This window comes from Cebus imitator, unplaced genomic scaffold, assembly GCF_001604975.1.
Source record: "Cebus imitator isolate Cc_AM_T3 unplaced genomic scaffold, Cebus_imitator-1.0 Scaffold499, whole genome shotgun sequence".
Taxonomy (NCBI): Eukaryota; Metazoa; Chordata; class Mammalia; order Primates; family Cebidae; genus Cebus; species Cebus imitator.
The window spans coordinates 464,262-477,178 of NW_016107814.1; the positions used below are offsets into that span (position 1 = coordinate 464,262).

A 12,917-nucleotide genomic window follows, 5' to 3' on the forward strand; every position below is an offset into this window, starting at 1 on the left:
AAAAAAAAAAAAAAAAAAAATTAAATCCCATTAACAGGCATTATTAGTCTCTGGCCTTTATATACAGGTAATAGTGGTAAATTAACCTTTCATTACTTTTTCTGCTTATCCGGTATTTACTATTGATTGCCCTAGGTGATGGTGACATATATGTTGCTTAAGTACACACATAGGAAAAATCTATATCTAAGCTCATTTTAATGAGACCATACTTTCATTATGAAGCTGGAGTACAGGGGCATGACCTCGTGTCACTGCACCTTCCACATCCTGGGTCAAGCCATTCTCATGCCTCAGCCTCCCAAGTAGCTGAGATTACAGGGGTGTGCCACCATGCCCGGCTAATTTTTGTGTTTTTAGTGGAGATGGGGATTTTGACACTAACAGTTCAAACCTGTTGGTTTCAGCATTTCTTTTCTTTTCTTTTTTTTGAGGCAGAGTTTCGCTCATTGCCTAAGCTGGAATGCAATAGCATAATCTCAGCTCACCGCAACCTCTGCCTCCCAGGTTCAAGAGCCTCCTGCCTCAGCCTCCCGAGTAGCTGAGATTGCAGACATGCACCACCATACCTGGCTAATTTTGTATTTTTAGTAGACACAGAGTTTCTCTTGGTTGGTCAGGCTAATCTTGAACTCCCGACCTCAGGAGGCCTCAGGCTTCTGAAGTGCTGGGTTTACAGGCATGAGCCACCTCGCCTGGCCTTGCATTTCTTTATACTGTATATAACTGAGGGTCCCAATAAGCTGCTTATGTGGGTTATAACTATCAATATTTATAATATTAAAAATTGAAACTAAAAAATTTGAAATATTAAATAATCTCATTACATGCTAACATTTTGTGAAAAATATTTTTCAAAACACAACAATGAATTGTGTTTTGAAAATGCATTGATTATACATCTTGCTGAAATGAAATGTATTGTTATACATTTTGCATTTAAGCTAAAGTGATACACATCATGTAGCCTGCAGAAAACTGGTCCATCATGAAAGGATAAGAGTTGAAAGGGCAGATAACATCTTAGTATTATTGTGAAGATAATTTTGACTTCAAGGACCATACTTTGAGAACTGCTGCTCTAGTAGTCTAAGAAAAATTCAGCATCCTAATCCCAACATGTGTCAGACATTTTGGTCTTCATCTCAAGATGGCAACTGTCCAGTTAGTTGGGTGAGCTAGGTTAATGTGAATTACTGCAATCACAAACCGCTTTCTGTAATTCTTAAGTTTTTGTTGAAAATGATGTATATTTGCCTTTTCTCCCCTCAGAACTATCATTGAGTGGTCAGAGTCCCATGATAGGGGCTATGGAAAGTTTCAGACTGCCAAAATGGAAGATTTTACCTTCAACGACTTATGTATTAAGCTGGGTTTTCCTTATTTATATTGCCATCAGGGAGACTGTGAACATGTCATTGTCATTACTGACATAAGGTAGGTGGCAACACTTAGGACATTTTGCTACTTTTTAAATTTTTCTTTTACAAAAGCACAGATAGTTTTTTTAAAAAAATAAGAGGAGTAAAAGTAATAATTGTTGCAGCTTGGCCTGGGAGCAGCAAAAATAGTGTTTTCTTTCCATGCAGTGACCAACTCTTTTGGAAAAATCTGGAAGAAATACTTTACTATTAGATGGTTAAAAATGGTGTTAATACTTTAAAAATCATCTCTATTTTGTATTAAACAGCCATTATTCAGGTAGTTGTTATCTATTTGTATGTAACATTGCAACTTTATTTTTAGGTTTGTCTTTCTGCCAAAATTGGAAGGAGATAGAAGGGAACTGGAGGAAAAGAAGACTAATTCTAATATTTGACAAATGTGAAGTCTTAATCTTTTTATAAAGGTTTAAATTGGGAAGGAGATAGTCTAAAATGAGATTTGGGGATGAATTGTAAATTTTGGACAGTTAATAGCTCTATTGCATGAATAAGGAGATTCATTTCCTCTTTATTTAGGAAATCTCAGTTTAAGAAGGAATGCTATGTACGAATAAACCCTGCTCCATTGCTGGTTTGATTCCTTATGAGAGACCATTTAAAGTTTTTTGTGGAAACAGTAACATACCCAACATACCCATGTTTGACCAGTAATTACTGGTATTAATTAGTAATTTATCATACCAATAATAGAAACTGATGCCTGCCAGGCACAGTGGCTCACGCCTTTAATCCCAGCACTTTGGGAGACTAAGGTGGGCACATTGCTGGAGTCCAGGAGTTCTAGACCAGCCTGGACAACATGGTGAAACTGTTTCTACCAAAAATTAGTTGGGCATGGTGGTGTGGTGCCTGTAATCCCAGCTACTGAGGCTAAAACATGAGGATTGCTTGAGACCAGGGTGTCAAGGCTGCAGTGAGCTGTGATCATGCCATTGTGTTCCAGCCTGGGAGACAGAGTAAGACCTAGTCTCAAAAAAAAAAAAAAAAAGCCGGGGGGAAGGAGGAAAGGAGGGAAGAAGGAAGGGAGAGAGGGCAGGAGGGAAGGAGGGAGAAAGATCCAGGGTCTGGAGCCAAAAGCATATAGAACTCAGGAAGGATATCTGGGAAGAAAATAAAACTGGTAGGCTCCCAGTTGTTCACTGTTGTGTCAGAAAATAGGGAAGTGAATTCGTGACAGATACATTTAAAATGTAAACAGGAGAGAATTAATAGCTAGAAAACAAAATCTTGTCCAATAAAAGTCAACTGTGTGGCTTAGGTAGAAGTAGCACTAATTCTTCATAAATTAAATATCTGTTTAACCAAAATTATAGTAGTTCTGTGGGGAGAAATTGAGGAGCTAAATTCTAAAGAAACAATTAAGAATGGAAAACAGTTGCCCCTAGGGAAGAAGAATGGGGAGGCAAGAGTCAGAAGAGTATATAAACCTTGGATTTATATGACTTTAAAATTATAGACAGTATATTTATGTCTCTGATGTCATTAAAATTTTATATAAGCAGGCTGGCACAGTGGGTCATGCCTATAATCCCAGCACTTTGGGAGGCCAAGGCAGGCATATTACTTGAGGTCAGGAGTTCAAGACCAGCCTGGCCAACATGGTGAAACCCTGTCTCTACTAAAAATACAAAAATTAGCTGGGTGTGGTGGCGGGTGCCTGTAGTTCCAGCTACTCGGGAGAGTGAGGTACGAGAATCGCTTGAACCCGGGAAGCAGAAGTTGCAGTGAGCCTAGATTGTGCCACTGCGCTCCAGCCTGGGCAACAGAGCAAGACTCTGTCTCAAAAAAAAAAAAAAAAAAAAAATTGGCTGGGCGCAGTGGCTCACGCCTGTAATCCCAGCACCTTGGGAGGCCAAGGCAGGCAGATCATGAGGTCAAGAAATCGAGACCATCCTGGCCAACATGGTGAAACCCCGTCTCTACTTAAAAAATACAAAAATTAGCTGGGCATGGTGGTGCATACCTGTAGTCCCAGCTACTCGGGAGGTTGAGGCAGGAGAATTGCTTGAACCCGGGAGGCGGAGGTTGCAGTGAGCCGAGATCATGCCACCACTGCACTCCATCCTGGCACCTGGCGACAAAGCAAGACTCTGTCTCAAAAAAAAAAAGAAAGAAAAAAAAAATTACATACACTGTTCTGCCTCCTCTTCCATTCAAATGTGGGAAAATGTGCCATCCTTGTAATAAACATAAGATAGAAGGCAATCCCTATTCTCTCTGATGGTCTTATTTTCCGAACATTTCTTTTTTTTTCTTTTTTTTTTTCCTGAGATAGAGTTTTGTTCTGTTGCCCAGGCTGGAGTACAGTGGCACACTCTTGGCTCACTGCCACCTCGGCCTCCCAGATTCAAGCAGTTCACATCTCTCGGCCTCCCAAGTAACTGGGATTACAGGCACGCACCACCGTGTCCAGCTAATTTTTGTAATTTTAGTAGAAACGGGGTTTCACCATGCTGGTCAGGCAGGTCTTGAACTCCTGACCTTAGGTGATCTGCCCGCCTCAGCCTCCCAAGGTGCTAGGATTACAGGCGTGAGCCATTGCGCCCAGCCTTTTCCATATATTTCTTATAGTGTAGGCATATCTCTATAAACAACATGATTCCAAGACTGAAGGATAAAAACATGATCCTTAAACTCACAGTAACTTCTTGATACAGTGATCAACAAAAGAAACATAATCTGTTTGAATGTCAAAGAAAAGGCACTTTACACATTTTTTTAAAGGAATTTGGGAAGTCTAAGGAAAGAAAACCTTGCTTAATCCAAAATGCTCTTGGAGAAAGTATTTTGTGGAACACAATTTGGTCAAACATAGCATAAAAAGTAATCTAGCAATGTCTTGAAAGGAAAATTCAAAATACCTATTTTCCTAATACTCGGGTGCAGATCTATTTAATAGCGCATAAAAATTTGTCACTTACTGTTTATCACTGTAATATCTTTATTTTCCCATGAACAAAAGGCTTGTGCATCATGATGACTGCTTGGATAGGACACTGTATCCCCTCCTTATCAAGAAGCACTGGCTATGGACCAGAAAATGTTTTGTTTGTAAAATGTATACAGCTAGGTGAGTGATAATGTATTTTTTTTTAATCTGAGAAATGGTAGTTTTATTTTGACTTTTGGTATTTATTTTCCATTCTGCATCTAAGAATTTTTGCACTTTAGTTTATAAATATGAAGTATTATCTAGTAGGGAAGTGCCACAAAATCAAAAACAGTTGAGTGAGTTAAAACTAACATTGTTAAACAGTAAGGAAATATTATATATACACAAGTCCAGGGGTAGGCCAAATTTCAGGCTTCTAAAATGTATACAGCTAAATGAATAAAAGGTACTAGTGTTAAGCAAAGCACGGATTCTCTGATAGAATACATTCAAGAAATTCTCTATACAATAACTCCCTCTTAGAGGGTCACAGTGTACATTACCATAAAGGGATTTGGGAAGTCTAAAGAAAGAAAACCTTGTTTAAGCCAAAATGCTCAGGGAGCCATGTTCTTTCTGCCTCTTGTCTACATAGTTTACATAATCAGCTTCATCCCCCAGCTTCTCAATTTAAAAAAATACCATAGCATATGAAGTTAAAATATAGTTTTATAAAATTTTTTACTTTATGCGATTCTACATGTTTAGATTATTAGGCATTTCTTACTGTGGGTCAAAAAAAAAAGATCGTTGCTTTTGGAGGCTGAGGTGGGAGGACTGCTTGAGGCCAGGAGACCAGCCTGGAAAACATAGCAATAACATCTCTATAAAATAACATCTGAAAGCCACTCAGAGGAAAGAGAATTTATTACAGGTTGAGCATTCCAAATCCAAGAATCAGAAATCTAAAACCGGAAAGTTTTTGAATGCCAACATATGATACTCAAATGATCATTGGAGCATTTCGGATTTCAGATTCTCAGTTTTGGAATGTTCAACCAGTAAGTATATGCATAATATATTCAAACATCTGAAGAAAATTGAAATACTTCTTTCTGGTCCCAAGCATTTCAGACAAACGATACTCAACCTGTATCTTCAGTTTGTTTTGCCCTCCCACAATATTCTTTTCTAAAAGATCAGTAGGAAACTTGATTAATCAGATTAAAGTGAAAATAATGTTAAAAGCAAACATTTCATGAGATGCAGAATTCAAACATGCTGTATAGTAGCATCTTCATGCTATTCAGCATTTTGGTCGAATAATGTTGCCCATATTGTTCTTTGCATATATTTCATATTGTAACATAATTTTGAGTTCTAGAGGTAAAAGAGTTGTAGTTTTCAAATTAACCAGGACTCATTTATCAGTTAAGAAGGTAAATTAAGCAAAAGTATATCAGATCTATAGCATCTAATTTTGTTATGGTTTTTCAAAATGGTCTGTTAGAAGAAAATGACCATATTCATACTTGGAGGATAGGTATGTCATGGCAAATGTGTCATGCTTTAAAGTAGATTTATATTCTTCCTTTAAGGATATTACAAAGAGACGGCATTCTGCAATGTTTTTTTTTTCTGAGACAGAGTTTCGATCTTGTTGCCCAGGCTGGAGTGCAATGGCGCAACCTCAGCTCACCACAACCTCCACCTCCTGAGTTCAAGCGATTCTTCTGCTTCAGCCTCCCAAGTAGCTGGGATTACAGGCATGAGCCATTACACATGGCTAATTTTGTATTTTTTAAATAGCGACAGGGTTTCTCCATGTTGGTCAGGCTGGTCTTGAACTCCCGACCTCAGGTGATCTGCCCGCCTCAGCCTCCCAAAGTGCTGGGATTACAGGTGTGAGCCACCACACCCAGCCTCTGGAATGTTTCTTAAAGTTCAATGGCCTTTTGCTTGTAGAGAAAGTATTGGTGGTGATGTATTTCTGTCTGTAAACAAAATTATTTAGAGGATTATTATGCATTAATAACAGACTGATAAGAAAATAGTGGGAATGTTATATTTACATATTACTACAGTTCATAAAGCATGTTAAGATATGGAAAATTTGATTGTAATGATGTACTTCTTTTTTTAAAAACTACAGATGGGTGACGAACAATGACAGTTTTGCACCAGAGGACCCATGTTTCTTTTGTGATGTTTGCTTCCGAATGCTCCACTATGATTCAGAAGGCAACAAACTGGGGGAATTCCTTGCTTATCCTTATGTTGATCCTGGAACCTTTAATTAAGAATAGCTACACACACAGAAGTACCCCCTCATGAAGTAACTGTTCCCTTGGATGGTTACCTTATTTCTAAGAAACGCCACTGAGGAACAGGATCCACTTTGAACAGTCTGTTAAAGCTACCAAAAAAATGTCCAAATCACAGATATTCTTATAAGGATTGTATTTAAATGTTAATAACATATTAATTTCATATTTATTCCGAAGTGTATTTTTTTAGTGCTTTTCACCCATTTTGAGTTATTTAAGTTGTATTACTTTATGTAGTTTGGCTATAAATCCTTTGTCAGTCACACATATTCTTTGACTCAATCCATGCCTTCCCTATTCATCTCTGTCCAGTGTTTTTTGCTAAGGACAGAATTAATGATACATCAAGTAGTAGAAGTGTTCAGAAAATTCTCTGAAGAATATGAGAGCTACACCTCCTACCATGAGGCTTCCAAGGTAAAGATCCTTCAAACATCTTTTCAAAATGGAAATTAGGGAAAATAATAATAATGAATTATTTACGAATAAGACAAAATTAATAGCATTGGGTTTATTTATTTATTTTGAGATGAAGTCTTGCTCGTCACCCAGGCTGGAGTGCAATGGCGCAATCTCGGCTCACTGCAACCTCTGCCTCCTGGGTTCCAGCAATTCTCCTGCCTTAGCCTCCCAAGTAGCTGGGATTACAGGTGCCTGCTACCATGCCCAGCTGATTTTTGTATTTTCAGTAGAGATGGGGTTTCACCATATTGGCCAGGCTGGTCTTGAACTCCTGACAGCCTCCCACCTCAGCCTCCCAAAGTGCTGAGATTACAGGCATGAGCCACCGTGCCTGGCCGCTTTGGGGTAATTTATAGTGTGCTGTTTAGTAATGTTAGGTTTTGTTTTGAAGGAAACCAGGTACACAGACATGTTAGTAAGACTATGTGAATAATTAATGTGAAAAGATCTTGAGTTTGTACTCATAACTCCTGAAATAACATTAACTTGAAGCTTTATTTCTTGATAAAAGCTTTATGAATGCTATGAGTTGAAAATATGTCAATTTAATACCATGATTTAAAAAACGATAGCAGATTTCATATGACTATGAGGACATGGAAAAATCAAGATGTTAATTGATTGCGAGCTCTGGCTCACTTATTCTTCAGTAATGGTACTACTGGATAGATACTAATATTCTATAAGCAAAAAAGAAAAGTTTTTCTGGTCCAGGTCTTCCATTCTTCTGGTCCCCATACTTTAATAATCCTAGTTGTTCTCATCTTATTCTGAGAAAAAAAAAAAAACTTTTAAACTTTTTTTTTGAAATAGGGTACTCTGTCACCTAAGCTGGAGTGCAGTGGTGTGATCTTGGCTCCCTAGGCTCAGGTGATCCTCCCACCTTAGCCTCCCGAGTAGCTGAGACCACAGGCACATGCCACCATGCTGGGCTAATTTTTTTATTTCCTGTAGAGACAGGGTTTCACCATGTGCCCAGGATAGTCTCGAACTCCTGACATTAAGTGATCCACCCACCTTGGCCTCCCAGAGTGCTGGGATTACAGGCATGAGTCATAGCACCCAGCAAAAGAAACTTTTTATTCTCAGGTCTAGACCATCAGATAAATTTATAGCTATCTATATTCAAATACTTTCTGGAAACCTTTATGGATGGAAAATCTAATACTGTTTAAAAAACTTTTAGGAATACTGTAGATTTTAAATGCATCATTTAAAATAAATTTTTCTCTCTCCTAGGTTGTATTTAAATTTGACTATCTGGATGGCTATGAACAGACATTTATCATATAAATGGAAAACTGACAAAACCTATAAGCCTATATGTTTAAAAGATTGACAGTGAAGTATGTTTTATGGACTTAAATGCCACATATCCAGTTAAGTCCATGGCTTGGAGATGACAAGCACTTGTTTCTGGTATGTCTAGTGCTCTCATTCATTGATTCAGTCCATACACAGATCAGTATAGAGAACTCAGAGGCTGAGTTGTACCTAAATTTTTACTTTCTTGTATAAAACAGTGCTAAATTGAGCATATTGGTAACTGCCGGCAAATCATAAATATTTACCCAACCCCAAAATTCCACAGGTAAAAGTTTTGATTCCTTTTTAATACTGCATTCCTTATAGGTCTTACATGAATATGCAAGGACATTTTATTCATTTTCATTTCATACTGTCAAAACACCAAACTCCAGAACGTTAATTATTGCCATAATGCATTATTCTGTGTGTAGTGTCAATTCATTTTAGTGGACAAAGAAGAAATATGCCAGTTAAAACATTTCTGCTACTGGGATTCTTGTTTTATTATTTGAGAATGTTAGTCTACTAGTTCTTAATAAGGGCTTTTTCATCAAAGACTCAGGTACCTATTACCGTTTCCTAGTGAAACTGAAAAGTTAACCAACCAGGTTACTCCCACAGTTTGCCCATGTGTTGTTATCTATCAGTTATACAGGTATCCCACCAAGTTCAAGTCCAAAGAAATCCCTAACTTTGTATATTTCTGGAGCTATGAAACCCTGATTTAGGACAGCTATTCTTTATACTTACTTCAATCAAATATAACATGCCTGTCAAATTACATGTAACATCTAATGAAGATAGGCAGATGTGAAAATGTAGTCATGAACATGTCAGTCAACCTCCTTGGTGGTTGAATTTGACTTTTATATAATAGTGGACGCACATGGACAAAAGTCAGTATAGTGAGAGAAGCAAAAGCTTTCTTCAAACATTTCAGTCCTCAGTCCTGTTTAAGGATAATTAGACTTTTTAATTTTACTGGGAGAAAGGTCAGTCATCTCTAACATTGTGTTGCAGAATTACACAACACAAACACATTTCTGCCTATTACACCAGCTTCTTTGTTTCTAAAGAGTTTAATAATACAGGTTTGCTATTTCCATTAGAGCATCTTTTCTCTGGCCAATGGGACAAAATAAAGTTACGAAGCCCTCACAGCACCCTACGAAAAATCCTTGCTTTTATACAGGATTAGAGGCAGACTTCATCTTGACCTGACATCTGTAACCAGGTAAGTGTATGTGAGTAGGAACATAAACAGCAGTACTGTATCAGCAAAATCTAGTATATTATTGAAAATCACTGAATATAGTAATTATAAAGTGTATGGTTCTCTCCAGTTGTTCACATACCAAGTCCAGTAAGTTCTCAGATTCAGATGGATGTATCTGCAGTTTCTCCAAGCAGCTAAGAAAACTTCAACAATCAGTTTTGCTCAGTCATGTATGACTTTTTTTTTTTTTTTTTTTTTTTTTTGAGATGGAGTCTTGGTTTTTACCCAGGCTGTCCAGTGGCGCAACCTCTGCCTCCCAGGTTCAAGCAGTTCTCCTGCCTCAGCCTCCCAAGTAGCTGGGATTAGGCACATGCCACCATGGCCAAGTAATTTTTGCACTTTTAACAGAGATGGGGTTTTGGCCAGGCTGGTCTTGAACTCCTGACCTCATGAACCACCCACCTTGGCCTCCTGAAGTGTTGGGATTATAGGCGTGAAGTCACTGTGCTCAGCTGATGTATGACTTTTATCCATTGATCAAAACGCACACACATACACAAGCCCAAAATAGGTGTTAAAACCACCTATCACACATACTTTTTTTTTTGGGGGGGGGGGGGTTCTCTCCAAATCATCTCTTGGTACCATGTTGAATTGAGGAGTTTTGACCACAGGCACAACTAAATTGAACCAATGAACAATTTCAATGATCCTGAAAGTTCTTAATTCCTAGGAATAATTATCAAGAGTTCTGAGAATGATAGTTATCTGTAAACCAGCCTATGACAAAACAAATTTCTTGAGGTTTATGATTAAAGAAAAGGCAATAATGCTTGAAGTAAATATACATCAACTAGTTAGAGCAAGGTCAGCCTGTACGTACAAGCAGACATGAATTATGAGAATGATGCTATATTTCTAGAAGTTGAATATTCCATGGCTTCTTGGTAAAACTATAGATCTGGTGGGTCATGGGAAAAAAGGGAGGGTGAACAAAAGATAAATAACATTTCCTTTATTTTTATCATCTGGAGCGTAGTTTAGTTACCCTGTTTCCCAAAACAATACAGCCTCTGTGACCAGTTAACTAAGAAATTATTTCCTTGGCAGCAAACCCAGCATTCCATCACTTAGTCTTGTAAATAGCAAGAAAGTAATTTACTAGAAGAGTTTGATAGAAAAATTCTTTAATCAAAACAAGTTTACATGTTGAAACTTATGGCTTAACTAGAATAAATCTAAGTTAAAACTGTATCAGGACCAAACAGATAATGACTGGTATATATGCAGTTCTTTCAAAACAGTGATTCTTAGTTCCACTGTAAGACCTCTTAAAAACAAAAATTCAACTCAACAGTTATCCCAGAGGGTTAACCATACAATGTCATAAACAGATGCTGCTCCTAAGCCATTTTTTCCATATTCATAGTTTCAAAACATGAGAAGTAGCCTACTTATTGAAAAATGCCAAATGACCTAATACTCAAAATATTTTAGAAATGCTATCCCTTTAGTTAACATACTCTTAAATTTTGTAACATTGGTCTCACCCTGATTTCGTCCATACATGTCAATGTACAGACTCAAAGTACTATGTTGGAACAACTGATGTTTGTATTTTTGGAATCTAGAAATGAAAATAAAACTTCTAATATAGCCATGCTTTCCAATAGGCAAATTTCCTTATATAGCATTTATTTATATTTACTGTGTAAGCATCATGGATTTTTTTCTTCCAATTAAGTACGATTATTTAGTGACTTCCTAAAGGAATTTTTAACAACATAGAAACTTGAGCCATTTCTCAAAAATAAACTTTAGTTTCCAGTTTTAGTTACTAGTGCCTGCCTGTAAAAGGACCTTAAATGATTTAACCCTAAAGCCAGATTTATTCCTATATATATCCAGTCTGTTATCTGCAGAGAAGTCTTAAGACTTCCCTGAATGCCCAGCCACAAAACTAAATTACCTTCAAAAATTAACATAAGTTTTATAATTTGTAGAATTCTCAAATCAGTTCAATGTCAGTTGGTTAACTAGTTATCATACAAAAAAAACCGTACAGACCACACATTGTTCCAAAGAAGCCAGATAATGTAGCACAAGGTAGACTGAGCTTAAAATTAACTTTTGATAAAAAGGGAGTGAGTACTTGTATAGAAGTAACATTTTATCTACCATAAAAATGCTCAACTTCTACAAAACCCACAAACAGTGAAAAGACTGGTAAATCCAAGGTTTGTAAAAACTATGCACAAAACCCACTGTATTTGGGAAAGGAGGAAAGGTTTATACAAGTAGCAGTTTTAAAAATGTAACTTTGTTCTACTATCAATTACACAATAACATACACACACTAATTGAAAATATGCTACAACCATGTCCGGAAAAGCAGTTTAACAATGGATTTTACCTCACATTTACTGTATAATGTAGCTGTTAATACTGCACAAGTACACTTAGCAATAATGTTTACTTTTAAACAAAGAGAAGGATTTTTTCCCACAAAACAAGTTTTCAACATCAAAACCTATGCTTATAAAAATTTAAAACTTTCAGCAGTCTATTTCAAATGGAAACATTACAAACTTCTTAAGTGTTCTCTATATTCCAGGTATGTCAACCTAGTTATCTAGTGTAGAATCCTTCAGAGATATTTCAGTCTCTCTCTCTTCACTGGATGGCCTGAAGAAAAGGGAAAGAAAGGTACAACAACTGGAATTAGGACTTTCTTCTGATGAGGAATTTTTTAAATCATGAAAAGACTGAAACCAACCAAACCAAAAAAACTTGACTTGTTATTAAAAGTCATAATTTTTTTTCTTGAAAACTGTATTCTACCCTGTTGTACCTTCTTCCTAAAGTAATATGCACATGAAGCAAAATAACTCGGGGAAAGTGCATGGACCAAGCCTTTCCAGCATTTCTAGCTTAAAGGTAAATTCTCTTAAAGAACATGAGAATGTTTTGTATCTGTGATACCAATATATTTTAAAACATTAATAAAAACAGGTTGCCGGGGTGCAGTCCCCATGCCTACAATCCCAGCACTTTGGGAGGCCAAGGCGGGTAGATCACTTGAGGTCAGGAGTTCGAGACCAGCCTGGCCAAAATAGTGAAACCTCATCTCTACTCAAAAACTACAAAAATTAACTGGGCATGGTGGCGCAGGCCTGTAATCCCAGCTACTTGGGAGGCTGAGGCAGAAGAATCGCTTGAAACCAGGAGGTGGAGGTTGCAGTGAGCTGAGATTGTGCCACTGTACTCCAGTCTAGGTGACAGAGCAA

General features: G+C 37.3%; 2 protein-coding genes across 3 annotated transcripts in view; one reads left to right on the forward strand and one right to left on the reverse strand.

Moving 5' to 3' along the window:
- The window catches only part of SNAPC3 (small nuclear RNA activating complex polypeptide 3), a 48,143-nt gene that overhangs the window by 32,578 nt on the left and 2,648 nt on the right, over positions 1-12,917 (forward strand). The window contains exons 7-11 of one of the 2 annotated variants that reach the window (XM_037733209.1): positions 1,273-1,437; positions 4,408-4,515; positions 6,470-7,061; positions 8,346-8,525; positions 9,524-9,648. In XM_037733209.1, coding sequence (XP_037589137.1) covers positions 1,273-1,437; positions 4,408-4,515; positions 6,470-6,617 — 421 coding nt within the window. In that variant the 3' untranslated portion in view covers positions 6,618-7,061; positions 8,346-8,525; positions 9,524-9,648. The remainder of the gene's footprint in view (positions 1-1,272; positions 1,438-4,407; positions 4,516-6,469; positions 7,062-8,345; positions 8,526-9,523; positions 9,649-12,917) is intronic. The other variant, XM_017513684.2, reaches the window with a different exon arrangement.
- PSIP1 (PC4 and SFRS1 interacting protein 1) overlaps positions 10,633-12,917 on the reverse strand; it is a 48,554-nt gene continuing 46,269 nt past the window's right edge. The window contains exon 16 of the mRNA XM_017513678.2: positions 10,633-12,315. Coding sequence (XP_017369167.1) covers positions 12,255-12,315 — 61 coding nt within the window. The 3' untranslated portion in view covers positions 10,633-12,254. The remainder of the gene's footprint in view (positions 12,316-12,917) is intronic.